Source organism: Lithobates pipiens, unplaced genomic scaffold (assembly GCF_037356315.1).
Source record: "Lithobates pipiens isolate NorthernLeopardFrog02 unplaced genomic scaffold, aLitPip1_a1.2 Scaffold_13, whole genome shotgun sequence".
NCBI classification, from domain to species: Eukaryota; Metazoa; Chordata; class Amphibia; order Anura; family Ranidae; genus Lithobates; species Lithobates pipiens.
The window spans coordinates 13,828,732-13,849,732 of NW_027507718.1; the positions used below are offsets into that span (position 1 = coordinate 13,828,732).

The window sequence follows — 21,001 nt, forward strand, 5'->3', positions numbered from 1 at the left end:
TGGCAATCGAGCAGATGCTCTGATAGTTCCACTGAGCCAGTACTCGCTGGTTTATACTTTCCCTCCGATCCCGCTCCTTCCACATTTGTTGCACAGGATTCAGAGAGAGGGACTTCCAGTCATTCTGGTGGCACCAGCCTGGCCTAGAAGGCCCTGGTTCCCAGAGATTGTGAGACTAACAATAGACAGGCCATGGACGCTTCCACGACACCCCGATCTATTGTCTTAAGGTCCTAAATTCCATCCCAATTTACAGTCTCTAAATTTGACGGCATGGCTATTGAAGCCAGGGTTTAAAGACTGTGGCATCTCCGGATCAATGGTGTCTAGTCTAGTGAATGCTAGAAAAGCTGTCACTAGGAAGATCTATCATAAGGTCTGGAAGACTTGCTATTGCTTGGAGTGAAGGCAAAAAATTGCATCCTTGGAAATATATGATTGGGAGAATTCTCTCTTTTCTACAGTCAGCTGTGGAAATCAAATTGGCTTTGAGTACAATCAGAGGTCAAGTTTCGGCCCTATCAGTATTCCTCCAAAGACCTTTGACCTCCCATTCACTGGTCCGAACTTTTATGCAGGGAGCAACTCGCTTGCTTCCCCCATTAGGTCACCTATGTGTCCTTGGGACTTGGACTTGGTGCTGTCTGTGTTACAGAAACAACCATTTTAACTTATCAAGGAAATTCAATTAGGCTGTCACGCAAACTAGCCTTCCTCATGGTTATCATGTCTGCTAGAACCGTACTTGATCCTTCACCATGACAGAGTCGTGTTACGACCTGTTCCATCCTTTTTGCCAAAAGTGGTCTTTTGCCTTCTTTTTTCTCTCAGCCTCGTTTAGCGGAAGAAAGATGACTGCATTCTTTGGACGTTGTCTGGGCAGTCAAGGTTTATTTGTCTAGATCTGCGGAGATCCGAGGATCAGACTGCTTTTTTGTTTTACCAAAAGGACCTAAGAAGGGGCAGGCAGGTTCCAAAGCTTCCATTGCCAATTGAGTCTGTCAATTGGTCATTCAGGCCTATGGTCTGAAATGTAAAACTCTTCCCTTTGGGTTGAGCGCTCATTCTACCAAAGGTGTAGGAACCTCCTGGGCTTTTCGCCATCAGGTAGCTGTGGCTCAGAGTTGTCCCGTAGCCACTCCTTTGTTATCTTGGCTGAGTGCTTAGGGTAGTTGTCCTGTTGGAAGATGAACCTTTGCTTCAGTCTGAGGTCCAGAGTGCTCTGGAGCAGAATTTCATCAAGCATGTCTCTGTACATTGCTGCATTCCACTTTCCCTCGATCCTGACTAGTCTCCCAGTTCCTGCCACTGAAAAACATCCCCACAGCATGAGGCTACCATTTGTAAAGACAAATAAAATAAAAAAACTTATTTCACATTGTCATTATGGGGTACTGTTTGTAGAATTTTGAGGAAAATAATGAATTTAATCTATTTTGGAATAAGGCTGTAACATAACAAAATGTGGGAATGTGGGCTGTGAATACTTTCTAGATGCACTGTAGCTGCATATAACCCAGCCATAATGAGCCAGTGCACCATACTGTACACTAAGAAATACATTTTACTGGCAAGTCAAAAATTTTATTTTTCCATGTAAACATGCAATACATACATAATAAGTACCTGCAATTTTTAAAGCGGTCCTCCACCCTGAAGTGGAAGTTCCGCTCATCTGATCCCTCCCCCCCCTCCGGTGCCACAATCGGCACCTTTCAGGGGGGTGCAGTTACCTGGATAATCCAGATATCTGCACCCACTTCCGGGACAAGACCCCCGCAGATGCCCAGCCCCCCCCCCTCCCCGTTGTGTTCTGGGAAACACACAGTTCCCCGGACACAGCGGGGACCAGCAGAGACGCGCAGCGCGACTCGCGCATGCGCAGTAGGGAACCGGGCAGTGAAGCCGCAATGCTTCACTTCCCGATTCCCTGACAGGATGGCGGCGGGGCAGCAGAGAGACGAGCGATCACTCGTCATCTGCCGCCGACATCGCTGGACCCTGGGACAGGTAAGTGTGAATTTATTAAAAGTCAGCAGCTGCAATATTTGTAGCTGCTGGCTTTTAATATTTTTTTTAAAGGTGCAGAACCACTTTAAGTTGTTTACACAGTGGGGGTTATTTACGAAAGTCAAAGCCACTTTGCACTAGAAGTGCACTGTAAAAATTCTCTTGGAGGTGCAGTCGCTGTAAATCTGAGGGGTAGATCTTAACCACATGCCGACCGGCGCATGCCAATGTACGTCGGCAGAATGGCACGGACAGGCAAGTGGGCGTACAGGTACGTCCCTTTAAATTTGCTGCCGTGCTATCGCGTGCACACTGGTCGGGACCTCCGTGAGTCCGATTGCAGGTCCCATGGATTTGATCGCCGTGGAGATATCCGCAATCGCCTCACGGGGAGGAAGAACTTCCTGCCTAGTGACGGTGTCACTGATATCTGCTTCCTATCATTGGAGCAGAGATCAGTGACGTGTCATACACAGCCACACCCTCCCCAAGTTAGAAACACTCCCCGGGGCTTACTTAACCCCTAAACTGCCACCTAGTGGTTAACCCCTTCACTGCCAGTGTCATTTAAACAGGAATTGGTGCATTTGTATAGCACCGATTGCTGTATAAATGACAATGGTCCCAAAAATGTGTCAAAAATGTCCGCTGTGTCTGCCATAATGTCGCAGTCACCATAAAAATCGCTGATCGCCGCCATTACTAGTAAAAAAAATAATAATATTAATCAAAATGCCAAAAAATTATCCCCTATTTTGTAAATGCTATAACTTTTGCTCAAACCAATCAATCGCTTATTGCGATTTTTTTTTTTTTTTTTTTTTTTTTTTTTTTTTTTTTAAAAACAAAAATTTGTAGAAGAATAGGTATCGGCCTAAACTGAGGAAAAAAATGTTTTTTATATATTTTTGGGGGATATTTAATATAGCAAAATTTACGCTTTTTCTTGTTTATAGCGCAAAAAATAAAAACTGCAGGGGTGATAAAATACCACCAAAAGAAAGCTCTGTTTGTGGGAAAAAAGGATGTCAATTTTGTTTGGGAGCCACATCGCAAACAGCACTTTTGTCAGTTAAAGCGACGCAGTACCGAATCGCAAAAAGTGGTCTGATCTTTGGCCTGCAAAATGGTCCGGGGCTTAAGTGGTTAAATGAGGGGAGGCTCTGCTGATTTTATCATCCAATCATGTGCAAGCTAAAATGCTGTTTTTTATTTTCCTTGCACTTCCAAGTGCACTCGTATTGCAAAGTGGATTTGCCTTTCGTAAATAACCCCAGTGTCTTTAAACACAGATTACTTGACAAACCGACAGAATTCTGCAGATGACACATAGGGCCTCCATATCCAGCGCCATACAGGAAACGGGTTAAAAAAGGCTCTCCCATTAGTAAAGGGTCCCTGTGACTTTGCATAAGCTTTTTCTGCAATGTTCTTCCATGTGCTGGCAGTGCCAGGGGAAAGAGGGCTCCATGCTCCATATTTTTCGTCTTGCCCAAAACTAACAGCGTTTTGGAACGAAGTTACACAAATCATCTTCAGGTTAAAGGATGTCCAGATGCCAAATAAGCTGTGGCCTTTTTGCTGCATTTGGTCTCCATGTCCTTTAATAAATACAAACGCTCACTTCTTATCCATTTACTTAACGCAGCTAAAGCATGCATGCCATTGTGGTGAATGCACACCTCGCCCAAAGGTTTGCCAAGATTAATGAAGTCCAATGGATGGGAGAGCTGCTACCTACTGTGAGCAATAGAGAGGAACAATACCGAAACTGCTGGTTCTATTGGACCGACTTTACCTTCTTCATGGATTACAAGGCTGTGCTAGCCTCCGAGGGTTGAGATGCAGACTACTCTGTGTACCCCTTCCAACACCCTTAAATTTCAGTATAATAAGGAATATTTTAATGTTGCAAATTATATTTATAAGTATACATAACTGTTCAATGAAATTAATTAATATAAAGCATAGTTTTTGGGCATTTTGCAGTAGAGTTTGCCATATGTTATAAAACAGTAAGATTTTTGACTTTCTGTACTGAAATGCCTAGCAAGTAGCCATTTGCTGAGTAAATAAAATGTATTTTTTTTCTTGTAGACGATCCATCAATCGCACATGGACCCGAAGACCTGTCCCTGAGATTGGAGAGCTAAATAATTGTGCTGTACAGAGCTCTTCCATCAGTGAGGAATTGATGGGTAATTCTCTCTATATTTGCATCTCTACTTGCTTTGATACTACTATTCAATAACTATAACTGGTTTCCAACCTGCTTTGTTCAAGGAACTAATATGGAATCAGTACGAGAAAACCAGAGTCTTCATTTGAAAAAACTTAAAACAGCTGAACTTCGGCTTGCTGATGCAAAACAGAAGATGAGGGAGCTGACAATTAATATCAAAATGAAAGAGGAGCTGATTAATGAGCTCATTAAGACAAGTGAGTTGCCATTCCATTAGTCAAGTGTATGGCTTTTGTATGTCCATATGTGTGGGTTGTGGATTGATTAAAAGTGGCTTTTCCTGCCAATAGCTTAAGACCCCTTTCACACGGGCTGTCTGATCAGGTCTGCTTGTCAGTTTTTCAGCGGACCTGATTGGACCCTCCATTCATCCCTATGAATCCGCGATGACATGTCCGCTGACATCCGAGCTAATCCTGTCTGCCAAATCCAGATGGATGGTGGTACTATTTTCCATCTGTCTGGAGGATCAGATCAGATCTGATTGGGTGAAAACAGACAGGTGGTCCGTTTTTCACCCGATTTCCCCATACGGGAGAGCAGGACTGGGTCCGTCTCCTCTCTGCACAATGAGCGGAGACGGACCTGTCATACTCCTGCTCAGTGGGGATCAGTGGAGGGATCACCCGCTGAACAATCGGAGTCCACCAAGTGGAGGCACCCGTGTGAAAGGGACCTTAGGAATGTTCTCATTACTGTAATGTGGCCGCCTGGTCTGCTTTATGTTTGCCCTCAGTCTCTGGTTTGTTTGCTCCAGTGTGTGCTTTAACTTTTATTATAGCTACCTCAGCAAGAAGTTGGAAGGCTGAAAAACAACCAGTCAACTAACTTGCCATGTTTTGATTGATTTACCTGCTGAAGTAAAAAAAAAAAAAAAAAATGTAAGCCCTCCAATTGGGACTGAAATCATGCACTACCCGAAAAGCATACCTACTCTCTGTGTAAATGTTTACTCTTCTGTCTTCAGCCTCCTCTAATACAGAAAGTAAGGTTGCTGGTTTCAAAATGATACACCCTTTGATGGTTAGATTTGTACGTGATAACAATATAAATTCATATTAGGTAAATCTTGCCTTAGATAATTCTTTGCTTGGGCTCTTTGCAATAGTTCCTGCACAGAATGTGGGACTATTAGTCCCCGTCCACATCTGGCGATTTTGGATCGTGGACAGAATTGCCGCAGTTCTGCCCACCATTCCAATTTGCACTGCAATAGCAGCAAAATGTACCACATGTGTTTTGGGTGCCATTCATTTTTAATGGCACCTCAAATGGGTACATCTTCCAAAGCTAGGCTGACTGACCTGGATAGCTGCTATGTAGAGAACAGCTCAAGCAGTGGTGAAGCGATGAATCATGATTAAAGTCAATGCAAGAAGAAATTCCCCAACAAGGCTTATAGAAAATAAAGAAGGCTAGCAAAAATTGGTTAGACTTTTCTTCAGCAGAGCTGAGGACACTAACAGGGAACCAAGCATGCTTGAGTAAGAATTTATTCTGGGCTGGGCTACAATTTTTGTTTTGTTTTGTTTGCAAGCGTCCACTTCTCCTGTAGGCAGTAGTATAACCCAAAAGGTACCTGAATTCCTGTGCCTCTCAATGGTCAAGAAAGAAAGCTGATTTCCTAAACCAGACAAATAGGAAAATATTTGCAGCTATTCTTTTACTCTTGTTTTATCTGTACCTAATCCCACCACTGACGGCTATATGTAGAGGAGGAGAAATAGTTTGCAGACAAACGTTTACATTTCTTATACTTGTTTAATGGCTGTGGTGTGGAGCTTGTGTTGTCCCATTTAAGTGCTCTTTGCATAAAGCTGCAAAGAACCCTTCCTTATAGGAGGAGAGTCCAGTCACATGAATTTGACGTGTTATGTGATCAGGTTCTCCTCACACTTTTTTCCCTCATTCATAAAAATGAATAGGACTTTGCATGCTTCAGAATCCCAAAGCAAGCAAAGTGTTAGGCCGCGTACACACGCGCAGACTGTTCGCCCAACCTTGTCCGCTGAACAGTGTTTGGGCGGACAGTCCGCTCGTGTGTGGGGCTTCAGCGGACAGTTTCAGCGGACAGTTGGCCGAACAAGGTCTTACGGAAATTCCGAAAAACTGTCCGCTGAAACAAGGTTTCAGCGGACTGTTCGCTCGTGTGTAGGCTTGTTCGGCCAACTAAGTCTCGCGCATGCTCAGAAAGGATTTCCACGTCGGAAGGTTGCATTGCAGTGTATAGGACGTCGTATTTTTCGTCCCGTCGTACGTGCCGTTCACGTCATCGCGCACGGTTTCAGCAAACTGTTCGTCCGTCGTGTGTGGCCATGTCCGTCCATGCTAAGTTTGAGCGGACTGTTCGCTCAAACTGTTGGACGGACAAAGTTGGGCCAACAGTCCGCGCGTGTGTACGCGGCCTAAAGCACATTTGTAAAGCACAGTGCTGGGCTTTTTTGAAGTGCAATGTTAAAAAAAAAAAAAAAAAAAAAGTAACCGGCAGGCGTTTTTAATACAGAAGAAAAATAGTGGAGGTGATTTAGTAAAACTGGTGCAGCTGTGCATAGTATCCAGTCAGCTTCTAGATTTTATTATTAAAGCCTTATTGATACAAGCTGAAGTAAGACGCTGATTAGTTACTATGCCTAGCTGCACCAGGTTCTGTGTGCATCAGTTTTTGTAAATCTCCCCCACTATGTCTTCTGCATTACACTATTGTTAGCTGCTTTTTGGAACTGTACAGTGTACAATTTTGTCATCCTCCAAGATATATGAACTTCTGCTCATGTATGAGCGTGACGTATATTGGCCAGCCAATGAAAGTTGCCAAAGATGGAAACCTGGAAGAAGGCTGCTGATGTCAGAGGCTGGCCAAGAGCTCCTGGACACTGCATCAATGAAGTGGAGGTGAGTATATTTCTGCATGTGTTGCGCATTCTCATCCCCCTCCCCCCCACCTCTTAAATAACCAATAAATAACAAAATGTCTTTCTATATAGGTAAAAAGAGAGCAAACAAAGAGTAGTGAATTGGTAGGGTTCACAAATACTTTAAGGCTAGGTTCACACTTATGTGATTTGGATGTGGGTTTCCCCACATCCAATTCGTATGACAGGAGAGTGTGACCGTCTCTGAATAGAGCCGGTTCACACATCTTTAGGACGGCCGTGGAGCCAGGGGTACTGTGTGTCTTTTGGCTCAGTTTTCAGGTCTGAATCCAGGCAAAAATCCGGGCATAATTCGTCCCTGACACGGAGAACAAGGACGCACCGGACCCCTGCTGTGAGTCGCCTCCATATTAGGTGTGAACCCTGTCTATGCCATTCCTATCCTCAGATAGGAAGATAGGAGCTGACATGTATGGACTGCACAGCAAAGGTTACACAAATTTTTAATATCTTACATCTAAGGCTACTTTCACACTGAGGCGCTTTACAGGCGCTATAGCGCTAAGAATAGCACCTGCAAAGTGGCTGTAAAGAGCCTCTCCTGTCACTCCTCCAGTGTGAAAGCCTGAGTGCTTTCACACTGGAGCAGTACGCTGGCAGGGCGCTAAAAAAAGTCCTGCAAGTAGCTTCTTTGAGGTGCTTTAGGAGTGCTGTATATGCCTCTCCTAATGCGCCCCTGGCCATTAAACTGAATGGGCAGAGCCGCCGAAGCTTCAGAGGCACTTTGCAGGCGCCTTTAACCCTTTTTCGGCTGCTAGCAGTAGTTAAAAGCGCCTCACTGGTGGCTGAAAAGCGCTGCTAAAATTACGGTAGAGCGCCTCTAATAATAGCGACGCCTTACCACCGACGCCCCCAACCCCCCCCCCCTGTGAAAGTGTCCTAATTCTACTAATAATTTCCCTTTGGAAATGTCTGAATCTGACAGAGGTCTGGATGAAACATATTAAAATGTGAGTTTGTGTTCAAGACCTTTTGGTTGCTTTTTAATTTACTACTGTAAATTAACATTGGACTAAAGGTGGCAACACACTCTCCAAATATGATCAAATTCACAATCAATAAAATAGCCATAACTTCCCTTCCAATCGATTAGGATGCGGGACCAGTCAATTATCATTTGCATCAATCCACAGCACCAAATTCATGAATATGATTTTTTTTTTTTTGATCAATCACATTATGACATTACATAATGGAAACAGAGATGCAGTCCATAACTTATGATTGCAAATTGCGATTGTATCTTAAGTATTAATCAAAATCCACTTCCCTGTGTGTGGCATGTCAATCGAATGGGTTGTCAACTATGGGTCGATTATCCTATTGGAAGAGAACAAGCAGAAAAAAATAGATAATTTTATCGTGTATGGCCACTATAAGTATCTCAATGGTCATCCTAAAATGGATTAATGCAAGGAGTTTATGCTTTTAGACATCGTTGGTTATTGACTTTCTGGCAAGCGTTTGTCTCAAAAAAACACTGTCCTCTGGCAAGTTGTTGTAAGGATTCTGTAGGTTTTTATTTTTGTTTTTGCTTTTTTTCTTCACGAACTTGTATCACAAATGGCTACAAAATATTAGAATACTGAATTCCAGGACTTTGACTAGAATCCTTAGTGGTCACTTTCTAAGAGCAGAATAGTCACAGTATTGTCAATTGGACAATAATTGCTCTTTCATGCAGATTTGTTGCTTACGCTTTTGTATACCTTAGATAATTCATCTAAAGTTTGTAAATTTGGATCAATTTTTTAAATTATCAGTTATTCATCAATTTCAATATGCAGAGATTTTCTTGACCAACATCCTTTTTTGTCAACCAGCTTTCGGATGTTGCCCTTGTTTTCAGTAAGATGATCGACTCAGTACTCTCTTATGTGGGACCATAAATGTCAGGAACTAATTATCTGAGCTTATTTAAGTTAAACTGCATTGTGTTCTTAGGTCTCAGTACATAATTACAATAATTATGTAACTTATCATTATAGAATTTTGTTACCTCTTTTCATTGGAAATTAGTCCTTGTCTGTGACAGCAAGGAGAATAACTTGTGGTAGCAGTTCCCAAGCCTCCTGATGATTTTGCTGTGGAAATAGCTGTATTCCCATTTGTTCTTACTTCTCAGCGAGAGCCGCCAAGGATCAACAAGACAATTGGAAATGGTATATTACATAGAACTCTTTTAATATAGTACGACTAGCTCACAAAGCTTTAACTCGAGGATCTTTTGTTTTTAGCAAAAGACTGTAATTTTCTGTATTCTTGGACTTTGCAAATAACTATCACGCCAAATTTAAGGAGATTTTTAACTGTAAAGTATAGAAAATGGTTTGTGTGCATATATAAGGTGGATCCCAGTCCCTAAACTTTATAGATATTTAAATAGACCAAAGGCCCATGAGATTTTAAAAGAAATATGCCATAACAAATGATCCAATGTTAAAAAAATCTTATAAATATTGTTCTCAATATACATATTATTAAAAGATATCCATGTTCGTTAACAAAATCCTTAAAGTGTTACTAAACCCAGTAATATGAAAAAATAGTTAATCTGATAAACAGGAGACCTTACTTTCCCTGACTTGGATTTTAACTTTAGCCAAAACCTATTTCTCTATAAGGAGTGCAGCTTTATAGTAGTAAGCAACCTAGTATTATACTATCCCCTACAGGAGAAGTGGACACTAGGCACATAGAAACTGAAGGCCAGCCCCCTAGAGCAGGGGTAATGAATTACCGCTTCAGCCATGGTAGAATTTCCCCCCTTAATGACCAGGCCATTTTTTGCGATACTGCACTGCGTTGCTTTAACTGACAATTACGAGGTTGTGCGACGCTATACCCAAACAAAATTGACATCTTTTTTTTTCCCCCACAAATGGAGCTTTCTTTTGGTGGTATTTTATCACTTCTACGGTTTTTATTTTTTGTGTTATAAACAAAAAAAAGGCCGACAATTTTGAAAACAAACCCAATATTTTTTACTTTCTGCTATAATGCATATCCAAAAAAAAAAAAAGAAAACATGTATTCATCAGTTTAGGCCAATATGTATTCTGCTACATATTTTCGGTAAAAGAAAATCACAATAAGTGTGTTATTGATTGGTTTGCGTAAAAGTTATAGCGTCTGCAAAATAGGGGATAGATTCTGGGACTTTTTTAAATGTTTTTTACCGGTAATGGCGGTGATCTGCGATTTTTGGCAGGACTGCAACATTGCGACAGACAAATCTGACACCAAGTGAAACTTTTTGGGGACCAGTGACATTATTACATTGAAAAGTGCTATAAAAATGCACTGGTCAATGTATAAATGACACTGACAGGGAAGGAGTTAACTGTGTTCCCTGGGTGTGCTTTAACTGTGCGGGGGGCAGGGCTGCCTGGGGCAACAAAGAGATTACGGTTTCTGATCACAAGGAACAGCAGATATCAGAGTTGTGCCCTGTCAGAACGGGGATCCGGTTTGTTTACTGCTCTCCTCCCCACGATCACACACACATATATATACACACACACATATATAATAATAATATCACAGTTCTTAGTGCTGGTTCACACCAGAATGTGGTGGCCGTGCACGTTTCCTTACACGTGCTCAAAATGCACTGCCTTTGCAATCTACAGTGGGTGTCAATATATTTCTAATGACACCTCAAACGTAGATAACAAATTCAGTGTGTCTGCCTGCACCAGATTGCATGGTTGCATGGTACTGCAGCACCATGCAATTTGGTGCAGTGCGTTTTTAAAAAGTAGTGCATGCACTTCTTTTTGTGCAATTGCAGCCCATTCAAATAATTGGGCTTAAAAATCGCAATGCACTTTCCCCTAATACTTACCTGAGGCCCCTCTAGCTCCAGTGATGTTGTAGGAATGTCTTGGCTGCTCAGGACTCCCCTTTTCATTGACTGAGACAGCAGTGCGGCACCATTGGCTCCCACTGCTGAAAAAAGTCAGTCAGCCAATGAGAATAGAAAGGGGGTGGGGCCGAGCCACAGCTCCATGTGTGAATGGACACAGGGAGCTGTGACTCGGCGCGTGTGCCCCGTATCAAGCTGCTTGCTGTGGGGGCACCCAACAGGAGGGAGGGACCAGGAGCTCCAGCCAGGGACCTGAGAAGATGAGGTCCTGAGAAGATGAGGATCTGTGCAAATCCACTGCACAGAGCACTTAAGTATAACATGTTTGTTATTTTTAATTAAAAAAAAAAGAGACTTTACAATCACTTTAATTGATTGCATTGACAAGATGACTATCACATCAAATCTTATTTGCTTATTGCATGGGTTGCTAGATGTTTGCTGTATTCTGTCTAGTTCATACCTTTTCTTCAGTTCAGATTCACAGTGCAATCTATCCTAAATGCTGCTTGGCAGAGCAACAGTTTAGGAAGGCCTTGTTACAACTTTGTGGAAGACCGTCTTTTCAGTAATTCACTGAATGAAATCATTAAAATATTGACAGGCATTATGAAGTACTCACTCTAGCTATGCAAAAACAATGATCAACTGATTAGGTGAACACCTTACTTTTCTACATCTAAACGTTCCTTTTCCTACTTCAAGTCAGGTTCTAGTTCCTTTACCCACAATTCTTTTTTTTACTCTATAAGTCTCCAGGACTTGAAAGAACCTTGAGAGCTCAAAATCTGCCTCAGCATGGAGGTCTGTCCCTACCAGCTCTATCACAGGAGGTGTGTAGCGACTGATGGCCTTCACGGACATTTGGGAAGCTCACATGGCTGACGCTTGAGTGGGGGTGGTTGTATATACAACTTGCAAAATACAGTCACATCCTTCCTCCACCTCAGATTTTTGCATTGTCTTTCTGTCTTCTCAGTGCCTTCCTATGACCTCAAAAGTTTGGGATGGAATCTATATGGCCAGTTATTGCCTCCCCAAATTGCGGAGACGTCTTAGTATCTATCAGCATAAAAGATCTGTATTTACACATACCTTGGTTCGCAGATGTAACCAGATCTCAACAGCAATCATTCCTATGGAACTTCATGCAAGTGCAGGAATTGATGGCATCTGCCTTCAAAGTCATTCTGTTTATTCAAAACATTATAACAGAACATCCTCACAGCGTGGGATAAGTCCAGTCTTTCTCTGGACAAGGTGATGTGGTCACGTCTGTGAACCAAGATGTCTCGGTTGTGGTGACTTCTGTCCCCATAATTGTTTGTGCTTTTGATCTTTCTTCCCTTACTTTAGAAGATTGTCAGACAGACATCAGTCTTCTGGATTGAGGCAGAGTTCTGGACCATCTATCTGTGGTTGCTGGTTGTTGGAGGAATACAAGCTTCCAGTCAACAGTCTGGACTGGCGAGTGATTTGTCTGTCATTACTTCACTGGGCTCCACTTCTGACTGAGCATTTATTCTGGGTTTAGTCAGGACAATGCCACAGCTTTGGGTTACCAAAATCATTTGGTGGCACAGGAGTATTGCACCAGTTATGGAAGTAGAATCTATTCTGTCCTGGGCCCTAACTTCATGTTCCAGAAATCTCTCAGGGCACATTCCCGGAGTGGAGAATTTGAAGACAGTTTTTCTCAGCAGACATCTGGATCTGGGTACATGATCTCTTCATCACAGGGTGTTCAAGGGACATATGACTGCTTTGAAGGACGCTGGATGGGCATCCTGGTTTTCTATCAACAACTATGTAGTGCACATTTCTGTGTTGGCACAAATTGTTTGAATAGTTTAGGTAGGGCCTTAGATTACAGTTTTTGTAAATCTAAAGTTGATTATATGGTCAGCTTTTAAAGTGTTTGGTAACCTAATGTTTTACCAGGTCCATGCATATGCCGCTGCAGATGCTTAATTGGGCTTAAAAGTTCTGCAAGTAGCTGTTTAATTCCCTTACTACTTTTTTGGAGTTTTTTTTTTATTGTTAGGCTGAGTCTCCTGTGTTGTTTTGGTGGTGCCAACCCCTCTGGACAACTTTTGAACATCCCTGGGTTTTTTACCATAAAGTTGTGTACATTAACCACTTGCTTACTGGGCACTTAAACCCCCCTCAGTCCCAGACCAATTTTCAGTTTTCAGCGCTGATGCACTTTGAATGACAATTGCGCGGGCATACAACACTGTACCCAAATGAAATTTTTATGATTTTTTTTCCCACAAATAGAGCTTTCTTTTGGTGGTATTTAATTACAGCTGGGAGTTTTATTTTTTGCTAAACAAACAAAAAAAGATGCAAATAAAAAAAAAAAAAAATCTTGTTTAATAGTTTGTTATCAAATTTTGCAAACAGGTCATTTTTCTCCTTCATTGAAGTGCGCTGGTGAGGCGGCACTGATAGGCTGCACTGGTGGGCACTGATAGGCTGCACTGGTGGGCACTGATAGGCTGCATTGGTGGGCACTGATAGGCTAAACTGGTGGGCACTGATAGGCATAGTTAAGGCGGCACTAATAGGCACAGATAAGGCGGCACCGATGGGCACAGATAAGGCGGCACCGATGGGCACAGACAAGGCGGCACTGATGGGCAAAGACGGGCACAGATAAGATGGCACGGATGGGTGGCACAGATGGGTGGCACGGATGGGTGGCACTAAGGGGCACTGATAGGTACCACTGATAGATGGGACTGATGGGCACTGATAGGTGGCACTGATAGGTGGCTCTGATAGGTGGCACTGCTGGGCACTGATGGGCGGCACTGCTGGGCACTGATGGGCGGCACTGCTGGGCACGGATATGTGGCACTGGGGTGCAGCACCTTTGTTGAGGCAGATTGTGGGCACTGCTGGGTGGCACTGTGGGCACTGCTGGGTGGCACTATGGGCACTGCTGGGTGGCACTGACAGGGGGGACACATTTTTTATTAATGTGGCAAAGCAGGGGGCAGGTGGGCACTGGCAGGGCTGGCCGTGATCGGGACTGATGTTTTTTTTTTTCTCCAGCGCGAGGAGGAATAATAGCCGATTACCGGCTCCGTTATATCACATGATCAGCTGTCATTGGCTGACAGCTGATCACGTGATAAGGGGTCGGGATCGACCCCTTGCACGGATGGGTGATCAGGCGAGTCTCGAAGACTCGCCGATCACAGGGGGCGCGCAGACCGCTCGTGCACGGGACTACGTCAATAGACGTAGTCCCGGAAAAGGAGATCCGTGCTGTAGCCGTCAATCGGCTATAGCGCGGGTCTCAAGTGGTTAATGAACTATAAATAAAATCCTTTTTTTTTTTTTTTTGGTCCTCATTGTTACATCTTTTTTTCAGAGTCTGTTGAAGGACACAGCTCCCTCTTGTCACACGTTATCTTTCCTCATTAGACTGCTTGCTACAACTGAGCAAGTGTGAGGTGAGGAGTTATACCCACTAGGGGGCTGGCCTTCAATTTCTATATGTCTTGTGTCCGTTTTTCCTGTAGGTGGCAGTAAAACCCTAGTTTTCCATAAAGCTATGTCCCCAATGGACTCTGAGAAAAGGATGTTATGGTCAGTACAAAAGTAGTGAAGGGAAATCCTTTATGACAGTTGTCATCAGAACAGGTGTCACATTTGTAAAGTTTCTTCTCCCCTGTTGTTGGTGATGGCTCTAAAAAAAATTTTTTTAGATTTCATATTGATTGCTGTTTCAGTGGTCAACATATATGCTTGCAAGTACATTTTAAATTCTTCAAATTGCTTTAAATGCATCTTGGCAGCCATTTCTATGCTTTTGACTCAGGCATAGGAGCCACCTGCCCTGCTTCCTACCATTTAGCAGTCAGCTGCCGAGACATTTGCTTTCAGAAGCTTGAGCATTGCAATTGTGACAAATGGGATACTTTTAAAAGGGATAGGGATTTAATATGAATAGGGGAGGGTGCTTCTTGTGCACAGAGAAGGATTCTGGCAGGCAGATCTGTAAGGCTGTCACCTGGTGCTGAGAACCTTTGGCATGAGTAGGGGAGTATACACAGTTTCCTGAATGTCTGAAATCAAAATGAGAATTTTAGGCAATGCAGCCAATTATTGTTGGCCAGGGATTAAAATGGAAGGAATGTTTTTAATATTAAATGTCATAACTGCTTGTGTAGAAGTTATAAAAATATACTGTAAAGAATTGACTTTGTAGTTTATTTAGTACTATACTTGTAGGTTGTAATGAATGAATAGCTTAATTAAAGGGGTTGTAAACACTCGTGTTTTTTCACCTTAATGCGCCCGCAAGGTAAGCCTTTTGGGAAAGCGCTTCTCATAGGGGGATGATGAGGGGATGAGCCGCCGGGGGACCGCAAAAGAGGATGTTCGAGGCCGCTCTGTGCAAAACGAGCTGCACAGTAGAGGTAAGTATAACATTGTTATTTAAAAAAAAATTAAAACGATCCTTTTACAATCACTTTAAGCAGAGCAAATTTTAGCAGGTTCCTGATAATACGGCTAACATTTGCTCAATGGGTGGCTCTATCAGCTGCATCCGGCTCAACATTTCTCATTTGAAAAATCGAAAGAGCTGGGCTGCAGATTATTAACTGAACAGCTCCTGCTTTCACTTAGATGCAGGCACTGATCGGGGATTGTTACAGCTGGCAGGACCGCAGAGCATGATTCGTCCATCAGCAATGTGTAGTGTGAATAGAGGATTCTAAAGTGAGGGGGGGGAAAGTATTCGATTCCCTGCTAATTTTGTATGTTTCCCCCCTGATAAAGAAATGATCAGTCTATAATTTTAATGGTAGATTTATTTTAACAGTGAGAGACAGAATAACAACAAAAAAATCCAGAAAAACGCATTTCAAGAAGTTATAAATTGATTTGCATTTTAATGAGTGAAATAAGTATTTGACCCCTTCACAAAACATGACTTGGTGACAAAACCCTTGTTGGCCATCACATAGGTCAGACAGTTCTTGTAGTTGGCCACCAGGTTTGCACACATCTCAAGAGGGATTTTGCCTCGCTCCTCTTTGCAGTTCATCTCCAAGTCATTAAGGTTTCGAAGCTGACGTTTGGTAACTCAAACTTTCAGCTCCCTCCACATATTTTCTATGGGATTAATGTCTGGAGACTGGCTAGGCCACTCCAGAACCTCAATGTTCTTCTTGAGACATTCCTTTGTTGCCTTGGCCATGTGTTTTGGCTCATTGTCATGCTGGAATGTCCATCCAGGACCCATTTTCAATGCCCTGGCTGAGGGAAGGAGGTTTTCACCCAAGATTTGATGGTACATGGCCCCGTCCATTGTCCATTTGATGTGCTGAAGTTGTCCTGTCCCCTTAGCAGAAAAACACCCCCAAAGCATAATGTTTCCACCTCTATGTTTGATGGTGGGGATGGTGTTCTTGGGGTTATAGGCAGCATTCCTCCTCCTCCAAACACGGTGACTTGAGTTGATGTTAGAGAGCTTTATTTTGGTCTCATCTGCTCACAACTCTTTCACCCAGTTCTCCTCTGAATCATTTAGATGTTCATTAGCAAACTTCAGATGGGCCTCTACATGTGCTTTCTTGAGCAGGGGGACCTTGCGGGTGATGCAGGATTTCAGTCCTTCACAGCGTAGTGTGTTACCAATTGTTTTCATTGTTCTATGGCCCCAGCTGCCTTGAGATCATTTATACAATTCTCCCATATAGTTTTGGGCTGATTCCTCACTGTTCTCATGATCACTGAAACTCCACGATGTGAGATCTTGCATGGAGCCCCAGACCAAAGGAGATTGACAGTTATGTTATTTGTGTTTCTTCCATTTGGGAATAATCGCACCATCTGTTGTCACCCTCTCACCAAGCTGCTTTGTAGCCCATTCCAGCCTTGTGTGGGTCTACAATCTTGTCCCTGACATCCTTGGACATCTCTCTGGTTTTGGCTATGGTGGAGAGATTGGATACTGATTGCTTCTGTGGACAGGTGTCTATTATACAGGTAACAAGCTGAGATTAGGAGCGCTCCTAAACTCTGCTCATTGCCTGTATAGAAGATACCTGGGAGCTAGAAATTTTGCTGATTTATAGGGGATCAAATACGTATTTCACTCATTAAAATTCAAATCAGTTTATAACTTGAAATGCGGTTTTCTGGATATTTTTGTTGTTATTCTGTCTCAACCATAAATTATAATAAAACAATATTGCGCTAGGAAAAAGAAAAAAAAAAAAAGCTGCAACTAAAACACCATCAAATATCACTATGGAAAAAAATTAGAAAATACATAATGTTACGCTAAATATATATAAGTGTTGTGAGGCAATCAAAATTAAGAGTGATTATATATAGAGAGTCCTATAAAGAATCTATGTTAGATATCAAGTGCTAAGATAGCACCAAAAAATAGAGAAATTAACCCTGAATGTGCAGTTATTCAGAAAAAATTATTAGAATAATACACCAAAATACAAAACGTGCAAAAGTCTCAAAAAGTTAGTGTTCAGTCTCTTTCTCATTGTTAAATGATGTTTCCAAATCTTGAACTGTAATGACTTCCCGGTAACGTAAGTAAAAATTGGACTCTTACCCCAGCCGATGGACTCCCAAGTATACAGAGTCAATAACGCCAGCAGAAACAGCCCTCTGCGGGGGTCAGTGTGTCTCTCCCGGGTACGCGCTGCACCAAGATCCCTCAAGCTGACACAGCGTCCTCGTGCATGGCGTGCTATAAGATTTGTATAGCACATAAGCGTTCAGAGCCAATTGAAATAAATATACAAACACTTTTTTGTACCAGTGTCTTGCCTTATGAGCAATTGAGCACCAACTGGTACCTAACTGGTCGTTGAGGTCCACCCACCCCATGTTAAGGTTGTATTCGTGGACACAGAGGGGCTTCTCCACAACACCAGTCGCCATAGGAATTTGGACCATTGTGTCTGCGTGAAGCGAGGACAGAACAAAAACATTCCGTGAATCCCTCCACTTCACTGCTAACAAATTATTGCACCTCAAGCAGTCTCGCTCCCCCCGTCTAAGTCAGGTTTCTTCAAGCCGTTGGGGAAGCCCCGGCGATTAGATCACACGGTGCCACATGCGTCAATTCCATAATAAAAAAGGTGATTAAAAAGTGGCACGCTCATGTAATAATTGTCCACGTACAAGTGGTACCCCTTTCCGAATAAGGATGACACCAAGTGCCACACTATCTTACCAGCGCTCCCTATGTAGTCTGGGAAGTTCTCCGGCTCTACGTGACTATCTTTTCCCTCCATAAACCATAAAACTATATGTATAGCCTGTTGCCCTGTCACAGAGTTTATACATCTGGCACGCTTGCTGGGAAGATACTGTTTGATAGACAAGCGGCCAGAAAACTTAATCGGGGACTCATCAACGCAGACAACTTGATTGGGAGTAAACAAGGCTGCAAACTGTTGGTTTAAGTGGTTTACGAGGGGCTGAATTTTGTAGAGCTGATTAAATCCAGGGTCACCCCGAGGACAACAGAGTTCATTGTCGCTGAAGTGCATGAACCGCAAGATCTGCTCATATCATGTCCTGGTCATGGAGGCAGAGAAAACGGGCATATGGAGAATTGGGTCAGTGGACCAATATGACCGCAACTCACTCTCTTTTTAGTTATGCCCATGAGGAGGGATAGGCCCCGAAAGTTCTTAAATTCGGAAATCGTAATTGGTTTCCAATCTCTGGCAAGGGGTCAGCTAGGGATTAGCGGAGATGAATTGACCAGCATACAAATTGCTTTGCTCCATAATAGATCTATAGAGATCTTCGGTGAAAAACAGCGAATAAAAATCCAGGGATGTAAAATCAACTGTTTCCACCTGAATTCTGGGTTGGTCATTGAATGGGGGAAGTATGGGTGCTGCAGAAGTGGTGGGTTCCTAATTAGGATTGGCAAATGCAGCAGGAAGGGCACTATGGGCTCGACGGGCCTGTGTTTGTCTTCTTGGTGGCAGCGGGACACTACTCATGCTTGCCACCTCACCAGCTTGAACTGCACTTATGGGCCACATCACCAAGTGTTACTGCAGTGCTGGATGTACGACCAGGATTTACTAGGCCGCTGGTGCTTGTCAGTTCACCAGAAGGATAAGTGGTGCTAGTACTGGCTCTGCTCCATACGAGGGACCTGCGGTTCTTGCACCTCAACGATGGCAGAAGAACGGGGTCTGGTACGCCTGACCTTAGCTATGACTATGGAGTTGTGGTCCCTGCCATCTGTCAGGGTGCTGCTGCTGTCTACTGGTTCATATTCTGAGCCTGAATCTGACAGATGAGTGACTTCCTCTTCACTATCTGTCATGCAGAAACATGTAGGCCTCTTCACTAGTGTACCTTCGATTTTGACATTTTCATCTCTAAATTTACTGGTACATTAGTGAGACTCACAAGAAAAAAGCTCCTCACTGTCAGCGACTGCTTCAAATGCTGCAAAAAAAAAAACTGTTAGCATTCTCAGGGATCAGGCCTGACTCTGCGAATGCTGCAGTTATGTGTTTTTGTAGGTGACAGTGATCAATTGATACTGCACTTGGGTGGGCTGGGCGGAGGGGCTAAACACAGGTGCTAGCAGGTATCTGGGCTGATCCCTCTAACTGCATTTTTGGGAACCCTAAACTACTGGGGATGCTAGTATAGATCTGATCAGATCAGATATTGATCCCTGCTACTGGCACTAATTTGACGCTACCTGGGGCGACGCAGACCCTATCTAACGCTAAAACCTAACTTTGATCACCCTTCCAGTGATCAGGAGGTTAAACCTTTATTGGGTAAAATACGGCAGGTGCCCTGACGTTATAAAAAATAAACTAGCTAAACTGCGTCACCTGTGACACTTATACAGTGATCACTGGTGACGAGGAGATCAAGGGGTTAAACCTTAATTAGGGGGGGTCACTAGACCTATCTGGGTCTAAGATTAATTATCCTAGCGCTGCTTTTTGTCACTAATGACACCAGCGATCAAAAAAAATCAGAATGCTGTACTGAGTGACACAGTGACAGGTGGTGAAGGGGCTAACTGGGGGGGTGACCGGGGGTTGAAATATGTGCCTACGTGACCTGGTGTCAGTGTAGTGTTGGTGCACTTACTATTAGATGTAATCTCTCCTCAGTCTGGAGAGGAAAAGACTTGCAAGAGGAGAGATTACTTCACTTCCCCTGTCAGTGTTTACAGTTACACGACAGGGGAAGGATCTCATTCGCCAGTACCAATCACCAGGTCCAGGCCAGATTTTATTGGCCTGGACCTGGAGATTGGGGGGGGGGGGGGCACGACGATTCACGCAGGCAGGCCAACCTGCCTCAGTATAACTGTGGCAGCTGGTTCCGGAACTGGTTAAAAGTATAGACTGATCATTTCTTTGTCATTGGGCAAACGTACAAAATCAGTGGGGGATCAAATACTTTGAATCAAGAGAATTACTGGTTATTTAATTGTTACAGAACACTGGACAAAGCAATTAGTGATTTTAGGCCTAAAATGTAATTCTCCTTTTTTTAATATGTGAAGGCATAAGGACCCAAAGAGTACATTCTTGTACATACAGATGCAGATTTTTTTTTTCTAGATCACTTGACACTTGGGCAACAGCATTTCAGTAGCTTGAAGTTTACGCACACTTGACCAAAAGTACTAGTGTCTTTCAAGTGAGTCTATTATTGCTAAAAGCTTTGAATTAAGGATTTAACTTTGATTATCTGTAATTGAAGATATTCTTGTATTTAAATCCAAAGGACTGTCATCCAGCTGTCATCCCAGACACTCAGAGATCAAAGGGATATCAGAATGCATTTAATGATGGTATATGTATTTTAATAAATGTATTAATGATCACTTACACAAAGCACATTTGAATGCACTTATCAAGTGCATATCATCCTGTTAGTTTCTGATGTTTTTGTACT

At 43.0% G+C, this 21,001-nt stretch overlaps 1 protein-coding gene across 2 annotated transcripts in view; it reads left to right on the forward strand.

Moving 5' to 3' along the window:
* KIF27 (kinesin family member 27) overlaps positions 1-21,001 on the forward strand; it is a 144,114-nt gene that overhangs the window by 67,356 nt on the left and 55,757 nt on the right. For both annotated transcript variants that reach the window (XM_077474864.1, XM_077474863.1), the window contains exons 8-9: positions 4,108-4,208; positions 4,294-4,449. In XM_077474864.1, coding sequence (XP_077330990.1) covers positions 4,108-4,208; positions 4,294-4,449 — 257 coding nt within the window. The remainder of the gene's footprint in view (positions 1-4,107; positions 4,209-4,293; positions 4,450-21,001) is intronic.